Source organism: Etheostoma spectabile, chromosome 9 (genome assembly GCF_008692095.1).
Source record: "Etheostoma spectabile isolate EspeVRDwgs_2016 chromosome 9, UIUC_Espe_1.0, whole genome shotgun sequence".
In the NCBI taxonomy this organism is placed as follows: Eukaryota; Metazoa; Chordata; class Actinopteri; order Perciformes; family Percidae; genus Etheostoma; species Etheostoma spectabile.
Genome location: NC_045741.1, coordinates 11,420,592 through 11,439,823, shown reverse-complemented (window position 1 = coordinate 11,439,823; position 19,232 = coordinate 11,420,592). Strand labels below are relative to the sequence as shown.

The window sequence follows — 19,232 nt, the reverse complement described above, 5'->3', positions numbered from 1 at the left end:
TGTGTGTGTGTGTGTGTGTGTGTGTGTAAGTCAGTGGAGGATTTTTGAGTCAAAAGGGGTCACACTGTGAGAACCAAACATCAAAGAGTTTCTCTTTCTGTCTTTGGAGGCGCCTCGAAAGGAGGGCAGGATCAAAGGGACGGACAGACTGGCAGACAGACGCGGTCGCAGGATGAGGAGGAAGGAGCACAGGAAGGAGAAGAGAGGAGAAAAGGATAAGCGGGAAGTTCTCTTTCTCCAAAAACTCCCACTCCTCCCATCTGTTTGGATATTTCTGTGTTTGGACCATAGGCGTAATTTACGGCTACACTCCCCCCCAAATAATCAAAGCTGGCGTATTTAGGGCTAGTTTTGGTGCATTTTATGCCTTTTTGGAATTTCTCTTTGACAATTTGTTCAACGTTTTTACGCCTTTTTTCGTGTTTCATTTCCACAATTTTTACCATGTTTTTGTCGCTTTTTCTCAATACATGCAGACCATAGTCCTTGGTTTGGACTATGGTGATTTTTAGATAAGAAGATGAATGTGTATATCAATACTGTAGGCACATACATTAACACACACAGTATGTACCGTGTAAATTACACCTACATTCCTCTATGCTATTTTACAAAAAACATGAGATATTTTCCTTAACGGCTTCATTTTGCCTGTAAAATTAAACCTGTCCTGCCTTGTGTTAAAGAGGATTACTAAGTCACCTTAAACACTTAAACAAGGTTTCAAATTGTAAGATGTAAATGTTTCAAAAGCTGAAAAACAAAATCTTTCAACTATCTCATACGACTCAACCGGCTGATGAAGCCCATGTGATTCAGCTGAAAGTTCCAAAATAAGAATGTAAATGGACTTTTAAAAGACCCTGAAAATTAATTTTCTTCAATCAGTGTCTTACTTTGAGTCACAGGAATCTATATGAATGCATTATTTGCATTTAGTCACAAGTATTTGAAGGTAAAAAGAGAACTTTACTTTAGAAGCCAATTAAAGTTTCAGTAGCTTTAGGTTGAGATTGTTTTGTAAATACTGTTATGGATACATATATTACACGTATTGTTTTCTTATGATATCATTATTGTTTGCTGCTTTTTCCATTTAATTCTTATATTATTTTTAGTTGCCTAATTTTATTTGCCTCATTGTAGTCCTGATGTTAGTAGTTTAACCCGGGGTTCAACCATTTTGTTTTTAAAAGTGCAGTTTTAATAAGGTTTATTATTATTGTAATTTGTATTAGCAGTATTAAAACATATCTAACATTAGCAGCTTCAATCTAATAATATACACTATATAAATAATTTTTATGAATATATAGTGTTGATACCAGGGTCATTTTAGTGGTACAGTATGCATTCCTGCACTTCCACTGTATCCGCCCAAAATTAAAACTGTAGATCATTTAGAAAATGATATTAAGTGCAGCAGTACACTGTTACAATGGCTACATATATATGCATTTGTGTGTACAGTTTGTTTGTGTTATTTACCCTGAGAAACAAGTCAAGTGCTCCGTTCTCCATGAACTCTGTGATGATCATTGTAGGCCTGCTCTTGGTAACCACGCCCTCCAGTCTGATGATGTTTGGTTGGTCAAACTGGCCCATGATTGATGCCTCAGACAGGAAGTCCCTCCTCTGTCTCTCAGAGTAGCCAACCTTCAGGGTCTTGATGGCCACAGGAATTTCTTTTTTCCCAACAGGCTTTAGGCGACCCTTGTACACCTCCCCAAACTCACCTGACGAAGAAGAAAACATTATAGAGCTGAAATGAAAGCATTCTGTCCTAGAGCAAAATCAAAAAGGAGCAGTACACATTTAAGACTCTTTTACAAAACATTATGTGACTCAGCAGGGGAAAACAAGTACATTATTAGGGATGTTTTTTAACGCTTCTTTGACTTCCGAGCCCTTGAATAAACATAATCAAATAGACAAATAAATAATTGCATTTTAATCACATTGTATGACGTGGAAATTGGTCAACAGAGAAAGCAGATGGGCTGAAGGTCATACCATTTGGTTACAATTTAGGATTACAAATTCTTAATCAATCAGACAAAGGGGAGCATATTGTCCTTTTCAGCAGCTGAGTTGGGCAGTAGCATGAGGGGCAGGGCGTGTTTAACACAAACACTCTCTCAGTCTCATACTGATGACCTCTGAGCGATTTTGCCCGAGCAGAATGAGGTTGAGGGCTTTGATTACTGGTGGTGTTTTCGCAGACCAAAAGAACCACAAAAATTAAATTCTGTCAATAGCACCTCTCGGGCGAAGAAAAGGTTTGTAGCAGAGGCGGCAAACAAGATAAAAAGGAACAATGCCATTGTTATTGTGTAGGTACAAGGCATGGAAAAAAGAGACTCTCTTTCTAACTCTGTCCATACTTTCAATTTCCAACGTATGTGGTGATGTCTCCATGGTCACATAGGATGCCAGCTTATCTGTCAGCTAGGTAGGCTACTTAGCATTAGCCACCTGACAAGAAGTAAGAAAGCGTACGATTGGACTACCTAGTATTTACTCTAAGGTTATATGACATTCATAATAATGGCATCATTAGGTTATCCGACTTTAAAAAAGAGCCACCAGAGTCACATAGGGTTGGTCATGCTCCATCAGAAGTAGATCGTACGACGTGATCAAAAGTCTTTGTAGTGTATTTATAGCCTCTTAGAGAGGGGAGGCAATGTTGTTTAAATACGGTGATAATGGTTCAAAGAAAAAGTATAAAAGTAAAAGAAAAAGGAAAAAAAGGGAGAAGTTCAAACCCTTGCTCTTTTCTCACCTCACCACATCTGCCATGACGTTAGTGGGAATGCCAGATTATCGGTTTTGGAAAGTTACAGAAATGGTTATACCGAACAAAGGGTTTACTGAAGCTATTCGACTATCTGACCAGCACTTCAATTAAATGCAACTGCACTTTTTATAGAACAATTTTTTCAGTGTTTGACGTTATACCGACATTGTATGAGACGTAGTCTAAATTCATTGTGTTCCACTTCAGGGATTGTTCAGGTGCCGCCGGACATTCCGCTGGATGTCCTTCATTTTGGCCGGATGTCCGCTACCTTCTGCTTTCTTTGTGTTAGAATTTTAAACTCCCAATTTATGAGGACTATGCTCCTCTCTGCAGGGTAAATTAAGACAGCTAGCTAGACTTTGCGGCGATGTGGAGGAAGGTCTGGCAAAGCAAGACTATAAGAGACATGTTCAAGTGTAACCAGTCAGTTTATCATGTCATGTTCAAATAAACCCCAAGCTCCACAGTGTGGAGGAGACAAAGGCAGTCCTGTACAAAAAAGTTTTTTGGGAAAAACTGCTTAAACTAAAAGCTCCAGGAGGTTATCCTTTTTCACGTGTTTTTGCTTTCTTTATGTATTGCTATGTTGACATACTGTATGAACTGGTAGGTCGTGGTTGGTTACAATGTCAAATATATGAACTGTCTTGAACTTCAATGTAGAAAAAACTTCCTACACTGCTGGTGACACAGATGTCTTTTGTCGAAATAAATGCAGCCATATGCTGCTTGGGGACATGAAAATTGAATATCACTTCAAAATAAAAGTCGTCATCCCAGAGATATAAATCACATGTGAATAATGGATGAGTGATGGGAATTGGATGACAGGCTGTGTCGTCCTGTCTCACTGTGATCTCTTCTCCACATCTCACTGCTCATTAAAAACTATCTACTGTCACTGCTGTAAACCAGCTCAAGTAGAGATGGATGGAGGGCAAAATAAGAAGGAGAATAAAAGGAGAGGATGGGGGAAAGAAAGATTAGGGGGTAGAGAAATGAACGAGTGAAGGATGGAAATGAGACAGTATTGATAAAAAAGGAGAAGAAGGGAGAAAGTATGAAAGCATGGACGGAGAGGGATGAAAACAGCAATTTTCGCAAAGAGAGGCAAGATCAGATGACATCTCACTTCCTCTTTTTCTAAAATAGAGGTGGGCAAGGAGAATATGGAGCAGAAATATAGATATGATATTTTAGAAGAAATATTCCTCGGTTTTATTCTCCAATCCTGTCTTAAATCTACAGCATATCTAAATACGGTGGTATAGTAACTGGCCTGTAAAGTGAAATATTATCGCTACTTTCAATTGTAAATTAAAGTGTCTCAAGATTTAAATAAAGTGCTTTTTACGAAGACATTTCTTACAGTGTGAACGATAGTAATAAGGAAAGAGAAGAAGAGAGAGAGAGAAAGAGGGAGAGAGACTGAGGTGAGATATTTTTATCATCTCCTAAGGGTGCTTTCTACTTTCATCTTTCTTCCTCAATCTGTTGATCTCCTGCCCCTCCCTCTCCCCCTCGGTTCTTTGTTTTAGCATTTCTCAATATGCAAACAAACTCTAAAACTCCAGAGGGGCCGTATCCCAGAGAAAGATGAAGACAGGAAGTATCAAAGAAATACGGAAAGGAAAACAAAAGAGAAAGTCGAAGGGAGGGAGAAAGAGAGAAACAGCTGTGGATACATGTTTACTTTCTATCACAGTGGGAGAGATCCAGCTGTTTAAGATCTCAAAGTCCGGCCACAGCTAGTATCAACCCTAGGCTCATATTTTCCCATCCCTCCCGTTATTTTCATCTCTCCTCTGTCACCTCTGGCTGAGGTGAGAAACCTTCCCCCGAGAAAAATAAAGTGAGAAACGGAGGGATTACGGAAAGCCTCAACAGACCAAACCCCCAGAGCACATACTCTCAGCGGTGAGGGTCACAATCTGGTTCATGACCATAACCACCCAGAGCTCCGTGGCCATTTGGGTTTAATTAGTTTTGGCCCAAAGGAAGAAAAAAAAAGAAAAGAGTTAACTGAGGGATAACATTTGGAGTAAAAACATCCCTCCATCTATTTTGAGGTATACAAATCATGAATGCAATGCAGCCAGATGGTGGTGTTGGGGTTGGGCAATATGTTAATACACACCATGAAACAATATACATTTAGCCATACACTTAAATTGTGCTAACTATCCATTTAAAGCACTTAATGGTTTGGAGCCAAAATACATGTCTGATATGCTGCTTTTTTACGAGCCATCGAGAGGTCTTAGAACATCTGAGACGGGCTTGCTTACCATCACCATGGTCAGAACCAAACATGCAGAAGCAGCTTTTAGTTTCTATGCACCACAGATCTGGAATAAACCGCAAGAACCCTTGAGATCTGCCCCAACTCTGTGTTCCTATATACCGAGACTTGAAGTTTGCCATTGCTTTCCCTGAGGTCATTTAGAGACAGTCATTCCTACATTTGTATGCTACTAAAGTCTTATAAATCTACAGTTTTTTTATTTTATGATTATTGAATGTTCTGTTTTATTTGCTTTGTATGTTTATGCTTGTTTAAAGCACTTTATATTGCATTTGTGTCTGAATTGTGCTGTCTAAAAGAAATAGCCTTGCCTTTAACAATGTTCACATTTTTCGCATCAACGTGATGAAGTACTGTGATTCGTCACTCAGATTAGACTAAAACAGAGGGTAACTTTTGTAATTATTCTTTCATCCATTAACAATTTATCTCCCTGTCACCCCCAAGTTCTCCCTAAGTTTAGCGCAACCAGTGCACACATGCTGGAATAACACTTCATTTGTGTGAGGTTATTGTAATTAGATTACATGCACACACTATTAGGAATATGAACCATGTAAGCAAAACAAAAACTAAAAGAGAGGTCTAAGAAATAGATTTGAACACTATGAGACGGGGCCAGGATGAATGTGTGTTGTGTGAGTGAGTGTTGTGTATGCATTGTGTTCGGATTAAGTGCAGTGTACACAGAGACCCAAAAAACAACCAGTACTTCCAAGCTGAAATATTAACCCTGCGTGAGTTTTGTGTTGATTAGTTTATGGTAATTTGATTGGACACAAATGTACTAAGGAATATGTTCCACATGAGTGCAGTATGAACTAAAATAATTAAAAAGAAGAGTATGAGGTTTTAATGAAGGACCCACCTGAGTTTAAATTTATGCTCATATCATGCTCATCAGGTTCATAATTGTATTTAGAGGTTGTACCAGAACAGGTTTATGTGGTTTAGTTTTCAAAAAAACACAATTTTTGTTGTTTTGTGTTGTGTTGATCTCTCTGTTTTAGCTAGAGTAAGGCATTTCACTTCAATTCCATCTTTGTTGTTGCACATGCGCAGTAGCTAGGTAAAGACTAGCTAATCATAAGCAGAGTATGAGGGTGTGCCACTTTAGTCGGGTGTGTCAGAGAGGAGGATGCTGTCCAAACTACATGCCATCTTGGACAATGTCTCGTACCCACTCCATGGCTTGCCGTTCAATCACAGGAGCTCTTTCAGTGATGGACTCATTCTCCCAAAATGCACCACAGAAAGTCATTCCTGCCTGTGGCCAACTTTATAACTCCTCCCTCTAAGTGTCTGACACACACACACTTAGAAGTTAAAACTGGACAATATTATCTGTTTTTGTGCAAAAACACTGGCTTTTAATGTGTGCAATAATTAACTGCTACTATTATTATTATTATTATTATTACTTTTCACCATTGCAACACCTTAATTATGTTAATTATGTAAAGACTGTATCATAATATTCCTTTAACTATGTAAATATCCACACTCCTTTTATTTCTTTATTTATATTTCTACTATTTGTGCAACTGCAACACAGATTTTCCCTTCGGGGATGAATAAAGTATTTCTGATTCTGATTCTGATTTAGCTGCTAGGCGAGCATTATAATATGTGTTAGAAAGTGATGCACGTTTGTCACAGAAGTAAAGGCTGGACTACAATAGAGCTGTTTAAGCAGTTTGTGAACAGTGTTTTCTGTTGGAGATGGTAAGTCCCCTTGGGGTGGACTTTAAGCTTTTTTACTTTGTAGACCTATAACCTGCACAAAAAGATACAAAACACAATAAAAGGAAGGGAAAAAGCCAAACAGCATAATATGAGCATTTTAAAGTAATCCAAGTAGTAAAACTGACAGTGAACTGGTGACTAGAGATGTGAGTCCCCGAGGCAGCTTACTAATGTCACCTTGACCCCATGGTAGGTGGTACTGAACTTTCATAAAAAAAAGAGTTCAAAATGAAATGGAGATATCATACACAGCTCGTCTTTGAGACCTTGAAAAGTTTATTTATTTGTGGACTTGATGCAAAAATGCTTAACCATTAAGCATTAATATCAGCTACATAGCTTTACTGTTGTTCTTCAGTATTTCATATTCCCAATGGTTTTTAACGGCAAATTAATTTAAATATTTAATTATCGGATGTCAAATGCCAATTTATTGTTACATGCCCTGCAATTGACGACCGGGTTGGAAGATGATATATATTAATATATTAATATATATATATATATATATATATATATATATATATATATATATATATATATATATATATATATATATATATATAAAAAAATTATTTATGTGATGATTGGGTATTTGTTCTGTTTCCTGTCATGATTGTGTATGTGTTCTGGTTCTTGTTTTATGTTGTAGTCCGTGTTTCCTCCCTAGTCTTGTCTGGTTTGACTACCTGCCTTGTGTTTTCCCGCCTCTGTGATCATCTGCCCCGCCCTGATGTGTTTCACCTGTTCCTGAACCTAGTGTCACCCGTCTCTCGTTACCCTGTGTATTTAGACTACGATTACACGTGTGCAGCTATTTTCATAAACGGACATTTCAACCTCTCCCGTTTAAAAAATAACACAATGCACAGTTGTCAGTTTTCAGAAAAGTGTTCATACGTTTTTATATATGTTATTTATATCATAAGTTTACATGCAAACGTGCAAATGAAGATTTCCAAAATATCCACTCTGGCCGGAGGTTTTAGAAAGACTCGTTTTCAAGGGGAATTCCCCGATCACGTGTAAACGAAGGGTAGAAACAAAGGAAAACGTCTCAGTTTGTCAAAATAACCAAGTACGTGTAAACAGGGTCCAAGTCTTCCCTCATCATTGTGGTATTTTCCCTGTCAGGGTGCTGTGGATTAGCCTGCCTGTTTTTGTGTCTGTGTTTTCCCGTGGTTCCTGTTGTTCTTTGTTTTTGCATAACCCTGCCTGCTGTTTTTTCTGGACACCTTTTGTTGTATGGATTTTTGTTTAATAAATATTCAAGCTCACCACATCGCCTGGCCATCTCTGCATTTGGGTCCAACCTTCTCCACCATTGTAACAATTTAAGGTATTAAATAGTTTCAGTACTCAGGGATTAGTAGTAAAATAAAATCTTAGCAAATGTAAAATGTGTCCTTTTTTTGTCTTATTTTCATTTCTCATTTCATTATTTCCATTATTTTTCGACAGCTGAACCTCCTGCTCCCCAAAACATTTACCCTTCGGACTCCCTTTCGCGTCTGACTTTCTCTATTTGCCAAACATCACACAGCATTTCTTTCACAGTTCAGCTCGGATAGAAGAGAATTCACCAAGACTGTTTTTATGTATTGCTGGGAAAGTTTTCAGCATGAATAAAACATGTCTCCTGACTTCAAAGGAAAAAAAAAGAAAGCAAAATTATAAATTGGCAGTGCATGTTTCCAAATCTTTCTCATTGACATAAATATCTAGCACAATTGAAGAAATTGATTAATTTACTGTTGAGTATCTGCCGGTTCAAGTGACTCAGAGGAAACCAAGGTTTACTAATCTAGCTTTCCCTTGAAGCAGTTAATAGTAGATATGAACAAGGACTGTGTGTTTTTTATTATCTTACTCTTGAACAAAAGCTCTTGCACAAACAGAATGAATGCACAGTAATATTTGACACATAAAATAATCATGGCTTTTCATTTGAGGCATTTGTAAAGACGTTTCTGTCTTTCATAAACAACAGGGAGAGAGACAGAGAGAGAGAGAGAGAAAGAGAGAGGGAGCGAGAGTAAAGCCCAGTTCAGACCAAAGATTCGAAACAAGACCAAGCAATTTAATAACATCGCAGGGAAAGGTTGCAGCGGTCTAAAACGACCCTTCTCAACTTCACTCAAGCCAGCTGATGGTTGCGCCTGCAACTCCGCCTGTCAAGTCGCTAATGGCTGGTTTTATCTGAGATATAAAATGTTCCGCTTTCTTTCTTTTGGAAATCTAAACTCTGGTGGATTGATGAGGACTGTAGTTAACTGCTCCTCAGATCTCTGCAGGGTAAACTGAGACAGCTAGCTAGACTGTCCAGATCTGTCCAATCTGAGTTTTCTCTCCCAAGACGATTTTGATTGGTTTAAAGAAATGCCAATAAAACTGAGTATGTTGTATGTTGTTGTTGTGTGTGACGTTGTTCACAGACCAACGTCACAGACCGGCGCGTCGCAAATCTTTGGTCTGAACTGGGCTTAAGGGTGAACCTAGGGTCAAAAACACAAAGTCAATGAAAATCTCAACCTGATCCAATGACTTCTTCTATTTTGACACAGGAGGGGTCAATTTCCTTGGCAAACTCCCTGACAGCCTCGTTGGGGTCCTCGTAGGTGAAGGGGTCAATGTAGATCTTGACCCCCGGTGAACTATGGCCTTCGGACAAGGTAGGAAAGGTCACAGTGGGGGTAGGACCACTGAACATGTCAGGCCTCAGAGTCACATCTGAGGAGAAAATTTGAAAGTGTGAAAACAAACCCTGTTTTGGACGTTTGGTGTGTGTAAAGGTGGAGCTCATTTAAAGTTTCAGTACTGGTCGTACCTCCTCCTGCGTTGTACTGCTGCAGCTTGTCACCGTACACACTCTCTTTCAACTGCCTTCTCCTGCAGACAGAAACACATACGGAGAGATGGTGAGGAAAGAGGCAAGCAGACAGAAACGCTACACAAAAATGAAAAATGCTAATTGGTTGTCTGTAAAATAAATAGTCTGCCTGAACGTCAAAAAAAATAAAAAATAGTCTGCTTCAGAGAAGGAAAAAGTCTTTCAGGAATTCATTAGTATTTGGTGGCTTGTCACGGCTGTGTTTTGTCAGCTCTTGTTTCCTGCTGTCATCTTTGGATGGAAACAAGGAAATGCACTCTGGAATATTTAATACGTCAACTGATCTTCCCCAGCACTTTTGTAATATTTTTACTTTTAATAATGAATTTCACCTGTATCCGACTCGTAGTAGTTGTCTTATTACTCTTGTACGACTCAAACACAGTTTAGTGTGTTATACAGAGGGTCAAAGATGTGGAACAGTCTTCCCACTTCACTCATTGAGGTTTCTAAAGAACAGTTTAAAAAGAGAGTAAGATTGTTGCTCCTAAGTTGTCTGAATATTCCATATGGGTTTGTGCTTTAAATGTAATTTTAAATCGTTTTATACAAAGAAATTTGATTTTGTTTTTTGTTTGTTTTTTTACATAATAATATACAAATTGTTTTTAAGCTCCTTGAGGGTTTTTTGGCAATTGTCCATCACTTCTTTTTGTGAAACGTATAACACTGTTTTAATGTTTTTGTTGTGAAAATAAAATAAATCAAAAATCTTTACAATCAACACTTTAAACAGGAAAAAAAAGTTTGTTGCTTGAGGTTTCTGGGAGGTGAGGGGCATTTCTTATTTAATGTGTCTGCATACAGTATGTCGTGGCATATGGTTGCACAAAAACTATGTTTAGTAGTTTATAGCTAATAGGTTAATTATTTGGGGGGTTTTCCCAATTTTCTCCACAAAATCTTTTTAACTAGCAAAGGGGATTACACCTTTCATTACATGACTTCTTGTCACTTTCTGTAAGTAAATGATGGCTAAATATCAATTTCTCTTCATAATCTTCAAATCTGATTTTGTATCAGATTTTCAAAATGTTCAAACAAATTCAAATTTATACAGCTACATTTCCAGATTTAAAAAGAAACATGATCAGCCATATTGAATCCTATCAAGTCATTACATGTTCAATGCCTTGCTTTAGGACATTTTATTGGACTAATCAAGGTACACTACCGGTCAAAAGTATGGGGCCACTTACAAATTTCCATTCCACTCGATGTTAGACAGAATACCAGCTGATCTGAGGGGGGGGTGATCTTTAATGCAATATCTACATGCATTCTCAGCAACGATTCATCCAATGTTTCAAAGGCACATTCTGTTCACTAATCTGATATCATTAAAAAAAACTAACTGAGAAAACATTGGAGAACCCTTTTGCAATTTGTAAGCACATAATGTAATATGAAAACTGCTGCGCTGGTTAAAAAAACATGCAGCTGATCTCAACTGGTATTCTGTCTATAATGGAGTGCAATGGAAATTCCGAATTGACCCCAAACTTTTGACCGGTAGTGTATGTATCATTTGTAAAGGGATATTACTTCTACCAGTTAGGATATTCCTGTGAGACACAAATGAATGCACATTGTGTGTGTGTGTGGTATATGTGTGTGTGTGTGTGTGTGTGTGTGTGGTGGTGTGTGTGTGTGTGTGTGTGTGTGTGTGTACATGTGTGGGTGCGTTACCTGGTGCAGATGATGGCGATTGCTACCAATGAGACAATACACACTCCACCGACTAAAGAGCCTGCAATCAGGGAGAGCTGCTGTCCTAGCTCTGACTTATACTCATCTGCAGAAACACATAGAAAGATACACACAAAGACACACACACACACATTGAAAAGAGAAGTATATTTACATATTTTTGAGACTCTCAAATACACACAACTAAGCATTTCAGGAAGGGAACATATACACAAAGTATAATTTACGAAGCTCATTTTACATGACTGCAAAAACACACACACAAACACACACAAACACACACAAACAACACAAACACACAAACACACACAAAACACACAACACACACAACACACACACACAAAGTAGGGCAGAATTGAATTACTTCACAGCCAAATTTTGCTGTTGCTCATCTTGCTAACTCTCACATTCCCCTCTCAGTCCTGCAATCTCTTTCCTCTCATCATACAAACACACACACACACACACACACACACACACACACACACACACACACACACACACACACAAACACTTCAGCCACCCACACATCCAACTACTTACCGTCGGTGAGCGTTTGGAAGAGCATTTCCTTGCTGTAGGCTCCGTAGCCAGCCACAGTGCGAGCCCTCACCTGCACCACGTAGCCGGTCCCCGGCCTCAGACCCTCCAGAACAACATTGGGTGTTTCGCTCTGGACCACTGAACTGTTCAGTACTGACGACAGGGACTAGAGAGGAGGTTGAGAGAGAGATGAATATATGTTTCGCAGAAAGCCAAGTGAGAGGATAACACTTCTTCTGTCCCAGACTAAGAGAGACTAAATTTAGTACTCAGTGTTGGCCTTCAGCTAAGAGAAGATTATTTCTTCCAATGCTACAGTACAAACTGAGACATTCACTATTTTCAAAATGTGACACCACAGACAGCCTGGCAGGATGTTGTAACTGCAACATATTGAGTTTGAAATAATCACAGGACGCCAGTCTTCATCACATTCTTTGTCATTTTCCATTTCCAACAGTCAAATACAATTACTGCCTTCGCCAACCAGTCAAGTTGCAGTTTACGTCCGTGCTCGTCCAGACTCATGTAGATAGTGAGGGGTTTGAAGGAATGTACAGTAAAAGCCTACAGGTACTACGTGTATTTTTTAGTGAAATGGAAGTAATCACTACAATGACATGTATGATTTCAAATTAAACTAGCTCAGTGTAAATTATTTCCTCTGTCGCATATCTTTAACTAGTCTCTCCTGATTGAACTGTATCTCAGTGTAAATTCTTTCAGGAAGACCTCCCTCTTAATCAATGCTCTACCTAACTCGAATCAGCTGAGGCGTTCACCTTCCAAATAAACCAATCAGAATGGTACACAAAATGTGAGGGCCAATCACAGAGTGACAACCCTGCTTTAAAAAAATCAGTTTCTCCCTTTGCTATCAGCTGTCGTTGCAGGCAAAGAGTGCAACGCGCCACCTCCCCTTCCACCTCCAGTCATCTACTCCAGTTGACCGGTCCGAGCCTCCTTCGGTCTGGTCTTTGGGCTCATTGTCGCCACCACTGGTGTCTAGATTCCATTGGGGGGGGGTTTGATGGTTCTCTACCCCTATATATATATATATATATATATACAAAATATTCCTATAGTGATCAAGTCTAATCATCAAAGACTTTGTATATTTTGTTGAGCTGTACAATAAACATAATTTGCATATCTGCAAACATGTCTCTCCTGATTGACTGAAGGTCAGCAAAATGGAGACTTTTGTCTGGTGTTAACTTGCTCTATAAGTGGTACCTGGCCATTGTCTTTAAATTGCATTTATAGCAGGAAGTTATCTTTGCAGAAATGTACTTTTCACACTGGATAATCCTCAGGCTTTGGTGTGAACGGTTATGTTGTTCTGTAGAGATACTGGGTCATTGTTTCTGGAAAGACACGTTGCCATTACATTTTACAAAATGTAATTTTTCCGTGTTTTGTGCAGCACAAACAGAATTCCATTTACTGAAGCGGTGACAGAGAAAAAGAAAAAAGGGCATAATTCAAAGCCTTGGCACATAAACCCTAAACGATTTGCAATGCAAGACACCACTAGGGTTGAAAAAATAGTGTTTTCTTTTCAGTCAGTCATTTTTTCCACAAATACATTCTTCATATTTTGTGAAAAAAAACAACCTCTTCCTCTTTGACTTCTTGCTCTTTGACTCTTTGACCCATTCTTACCACCATTGCCTTCAAACAACAACAAAGTGATGCTGCAGTTAATTAGTTAGAAAAGATTAGAGAAAGATCTAGCTAAGCATTTGGCGCTCTTTCCATCCAGTCATTTTCCTGAAGGAATTAGGCATACCACCTATCTTATAAACCCAAGGCTACACCCTTTGACCTCTATCTTTTTACACCGACTTCCTCTCAGCCATTTCTTTCAGATAAAAAGGTTTCTACTGCAGCAAGATCGAAATGGTCCAGAGGGAACGACAGATATGGTTTGGTGATGGCATGAAAGGATGGGGGAGGGAATCATGCCGCGAGGATAAGGGAGATGGAGGGATCGACAGCAGAGCAAATAGAAGAAGAAGAAGAGAGATCAGAGTCTTGAGGAGGAGAGTTCAGGAGGGAAAAGAGCAGGGAGGAGGTGAAGGGTTGATGGTGAAAAGAGAGCAGAAGAAAGAGGGTTATCAAAAAAAAGACACAAACAGGAATAAAAAAAAGGTTCAAGATGATTTGAATTGAGTGTGAGTCGGTGATTGTCTTGAACCCCTTTTGTTGTTGCTTGTGGCTATACAATTGTTACTATTATGAAATGAGTTGTCTTCTGTCATGTATTAGTGTTATTCCTGTCAACCCACAGCATTTTGATTAGGATTTGATTTGTATTTAACATCATTAGGGTCTTATTTATTTGGACTGCGCAATTGATATATTGTAATATGATAAGCTAGATTCCTACTGTCATAATTAGTACACGGCCCATGGGCAACCACAGAGTTTGCAGTGTTAAAAACCTGGGAGAGAATAAGATAGAGTTATATTTGGAAATGGTCACAGAAATGGGGGTATTGTGTCAGGGTGAGGTTTGGATTTGGGGGTGTCAATGTGAGTGTGTGTGTGTGGGTGTGTGTGGGTGGGTGTGGGTGGGTGTGGGTGGGGGGGCCTCTAGGCTTGCCACAGTGAAAAGGTTAGGGGGCAACCCATCTGGGAAGGTCTGGAAGCCAGAGATAAGAAGTGGGGGAAAATTCTGCCTCCATGTGCCATATCAAATTTACAACATTAAAACGTCATTATCTATAGAGTGGCTATTGGGGAAGAGGGGAAGAGGGGTGTGTGTGTGTGTGTGTAGGGGGGGGGGGCAGTACAGCTGTCTGGTGAGGAAAAAATTGTCATTTCTCTCTCTCCAGGCTTATCAAACTGCTCCCCGAGGACTTCAACACTTAAAGCCATGAGCTAAAATTAGCTGCTTTATGTGAATGGCTTGTCTACAGTGTATATGCAGTATTCCTCACGTCTTAAGATATGTATCAAGGAAGAAATATTAAAAGACAAAACAATGAAAGAACCTAACTGCCAACTTTTGATTACGGGTCTTAATTGGCTTCCATATTAAATAATGTTAAAGCAAAGGGCAGCAGCAAATAAGGCACGCTTTGAGTAAAGTCGCTGCCCTGATTTTGACAAAGTAAGTGTTTTATCGGTGACTGTCAGACTGCAGCTCGAGTACATCTCTCAGTTCTTCTCACTCTGTCCTAAACTCACTCTAATTGCTCTCCAAGAGGCAGAATCTCAGCTTTCTCTTTATGTCTCTGCTATTCTCTATCTTTCTCAGGAACTTCATTCTTACCCAAACTGTGGGAAGAAGCACTCCCACCCCCAGGTGCAGCACCCCCACCACTTGAGATGTATTTGTGTTGTTGTATGTTAATCTTAATTATCACTGGCAACGTGAGCCTTTCCTATTACATTGTGTACAGTTTCCTATAGATTCAGAAAGCCTCTCAAGCATGAACATAATATTATCATTCTTTAAATGCAGTTTTCAACCAACATCTTCACTTAAAAACTGTGGCGTTGTCATGAGTGTTCACTCTGTGATGCCAGTGCAGTTATCTTTACAACTAAAGTACAACTTTGCCATATTCATATTGACATATGGTTTGGCTGACATAATGACATGAGGTGCTGTTTTATTCTGGTGGCTTTTACTGAACACTATATGTTTAATGTCTTCTATAATATGTTCCACCTCAGCTCCTTCCTAATAAGTGCTGCGGCAAAAAACAATGTCCCACTACTGAAAGCGAGGACGGTCACCGCTTGGATGATCACAAAAGGTTAAATGTCAGGAAGATTTTAGGCACATCAACAAAAAACAATGCCGCTGTTAAACACTTAATATTTGAACTACAGCCAGTTCTGCAATAATTCTTCTTGGAACGGACATGAACTGCATTTTGATGAGGGCATAATTGCATTTCACTTATTTACCTTTAAAAAAAATGTATTCCATGAAAGAAAATCTTTAATAAGGATTTTTAGAACCCCGCTTTTATTATCACTGGATTGGCATGTGTTGACCATTTTAGTAGCTTTTTAAAAATGTGTGAGTAAGACAAGAAAGATCCTAGTCTGAATAAAAAAGGCAAACATAAGTGAGGTAATAATTACATAACTTTTGTAGGATACCAAGATTATATTGTACATACTTAATGCATATACCAGCATGCATACATTATTTCTTGATTTTGTTGAAAGCTGAATATTTATCAAAAGCATCAACATCCATGAAGGCAAACTTAGTAGTAATAGTTTACAATAAGAACATACAGTATGAACAGTTGTGTCAGTGCTGTATTTAGTTTAGTTAAGATTTAGTACGTAGCACACACTCAACCAAGAGATGCAACCACAATAAAAATGACACACATTCACCCCTTTCCTTGTGCACAGTAGTGGAATTATAGCAATACAATATATTGTGTTGGAAAATGGAAATCTGTGAGCTAGCCCTCTGGAGTCATGGACTTTAGGAGAGTGCCTGAGTGTCTTCATCAAGGAGAATAGATAAGAAGAGCATTTACAGTTGTTATAAATGCATCCCACAAATGTAGCGAGTTATGAAAGCACAAACTCACTGACAGTATGAATTAAAAAGAAAGAAATTGAATGCAGAGACTAGCAGTGGTATCCCAAAAACATGCCAACAACTATTTTCTTCAGTTTTGTGAAAAGGATAGCAAAATGGCAAGAAATCAAATGTGAGCTGTGGAGGCAAGTTGTTCTATTTGGTGTATCTCACAAAATCCCTTGTAGGTGCTTTGCTCTTTTGTTTTTTTAAATCGGTCTGCAGTGAAAGTCTTTCTGTTTTGGCAGTTGTTGGTTCAGCTTCAGAAAAGATGAGGATATTCTTATGTTTAGCTTTGGGTGATAGATATGCTTTTAAATTAGCTTTCAGCCTCCTAACACATTGCTATCCACAGACTGAATTACAAAGAAAAGAAGATATGCAGCAACAGTTTGTCCTTTCTTTGGAGTCTGTTTCTGTCCTGGAGCAGCACCCTTTGATGAGAAAGCAATCAGGTCCTGCAAGTTTCACCCCTGAATCAAAGGCCCTCATTGGTGCCCCGGGTTTGACATTCTTTATGCAGGCTAGTTTGATCATTGGACTCTGGCAGTGAATTGTTTTGTGCCTCAGTCTGCTGGGTCATACACGTTCGGACCTTGTCCACTACAGAACAGCTGGAGGCTTGACTGCTTCAGACAAAAAGCCTCACAGAGCAGAGTAATAGGAGTTTTTATGGAGTTAGATTCCTGCCAAAAGGTTGTACACAAAAAAATGTGTTGCACACAAATAAAAGTTGTTTGTACATATAAAAATGTGTTGCACACAAATAAAAGTTGTTTGTACATAAAAAAATGTGTTGCACACAAATAAAAGTTGTTTGTACATAAAAAAATGTGTTGCACACAAATAAAAGTTGTTTTACAAACTGTCCCCAAACGTTGCACTCAAAATATCATTTATAAATTGTCCCCGAGTACAAAACGGTCTCTGCTCGCTCAAAACAAAAGTCTTTTCTGCCAAAAGTCACGTGATACGTTAAGAGTAGTTCTGACTTCGCGACAGCAGGGGGCGCACGCAAAAACAACTGAAACGCCCGGGTTTGGTGAGGAAGACAGGACGGCATTTCAAGAACCTCAACACACATGAGCACACCACAGGGGAGTTTCCTAACTTTCACGGTGAAAAATGAATATTGACTATGTCAAACTATGCAGATAGACAAGGTTATTTTTTGTTATTTTTTTGTTAAAAAACAAAACATAAAACCCAAATTATGAGCTGTTAACAATGCCTTTATCGGTATCCACTCTGGTTCTATCTATTAAAATACCACAGTAAAGGGAGAAGCTAACCAGGGGACTAAAGCAAAAGGTGTTTAGCAGTGTCAATTTCAGGCTAGCTTTCATGTTATTTGATTTGAAAAGTAACACGGCGCCTTGCCGGACATAGCGGTGCCTTAACTGAAAGTAAATGCTCTATCGCATAGTATGACATAGTCAGATATTCATTTCACCGTGGAAGTTAGGAAGCTCCCTGTGGGGTGCTATGGTGTTAGCTGTGAAATGCCATCTGTCTTCCTCAGCCAACGGGCGTTTCAGTTGTTTTGAGTGCGCCCCCTGCTGTCGCGAAGTCAGAACTACTCTAACGTATCACGTGACTTTTGGCAGAAAATTTGCCGCAGAGGGGTGTGGAATTGTTTCGTACTCGAGGAGAGGCTGTTTTGAGCGAGCAGAGACCGTTTTGTACTCGGGACAATTTATAAATGATGTTTTGAGTGCAACGTTTGGGGGACAGTTTGTAAAAAAAACTTTTTTGTGTGCAAACACATTTTTTTATGTACAAACAACTTTTATTTGTGTGCAACACATTTTTTTGTGTACAACCTTTTGGCAGGAATCTAACTCCATAAGTTTTGACTTCAGCAGCAGCCACTAAAGAATACAATGGTGCTTTGGCCTTCTTGTCTTTAAGTGATTTAGCTGGGGAGATACACAGATCTTGATAAACAGCAAAAAGCAGTGAAATGGTATTGTTTATCGTCACATTGAGATTTCAATTCACGTTTGCATAACACTGACAATAAGGAGCCAGTTGAGATGGTTTGGGCATCTGATAAGGCTAGAGCCTGGGCATCTCGTCTTTGAGGTTCTCTTTTATTGGCAGGTCACATTTTTAGGAGGCCCACGGAGAAGACCCAGGACATGCTAGAGGGATTGTATATCTCATCTGGCTTGGGAAAGCCTCGGGATACCCCAGAAAGACGTTGCTGGGAAGAGGTAGATCTGGACTACTTCGACCAGCCACGGATAAGCAGAAAAAAAAAAAAATGGTTGGATGGAGAAGTAGTGGAAATGCCTCTTGCACAATGGTCAAGAATGGGAAGGATAAAGCCAACTGCCAATGAGTTTGGTTAAAGGACAAGATGGCACTTCTCAATAAGCACCTTTTCTTTCCATTAGTACATATGCTGATTAGGCCTGCACGATTAATTGTTTTAAAATCCCGATCTCGATTCACCCTGTTCACGATATACTTTTTAAATAACTTTTTAACGCTTAACCCTTTTTTTTGGTGTTATTTTTATGACTTTGATTCTCATTTAATTTTACAAGCCGACTGCTTCACAAACATTTTTACTTTCTTCTGTGTGTTTTAAAAATAGACTGTATAAAATAGGTTTTAAAGCGTTACAATGCTCTCCCTTCTCTTCATTGAAGCCTCTATGTTTACAGGC

At 39.0% G+C, this 19,232-nt stretch overlaps 1 protein-coding gene across 1 annotated transcript in view; it reads right to left on the bottom strand.

Moving 5' to 3' along the window:
• Positions 1-19,232, bottom strand: part of LOC116695270 (ephrin type-B receptor 1) — a 96,038-nt gene that overhangs the window by 19,046 nt on the left and 57,760 nt on the right. The window contains exons 10-14 of the mRNA XM_032525401.1: positions 11,998-12,163; positions 11,434-11,539; positions 9,682-9,743; positions 9,387-9,584; positions 1,489-1,736 (exon numbers count right to left, since the gene is read on the bottom strand). Of these exons, the coding sequence (XP_032381292.1) occupies positions 1,489-1,736; positions 9,387-9,584; positions 9,682-9,743; positions 11,434-11,539; positions 11,998-12,163 (780 nt within the window). The remainder of the gene's footprint in view (positions 1-1,488; positions 1,737-9,386; positions 9,585-9,681; positions 9,744-11,433; positions 11,540-11,997; positions 12,164-19,232) is intronic.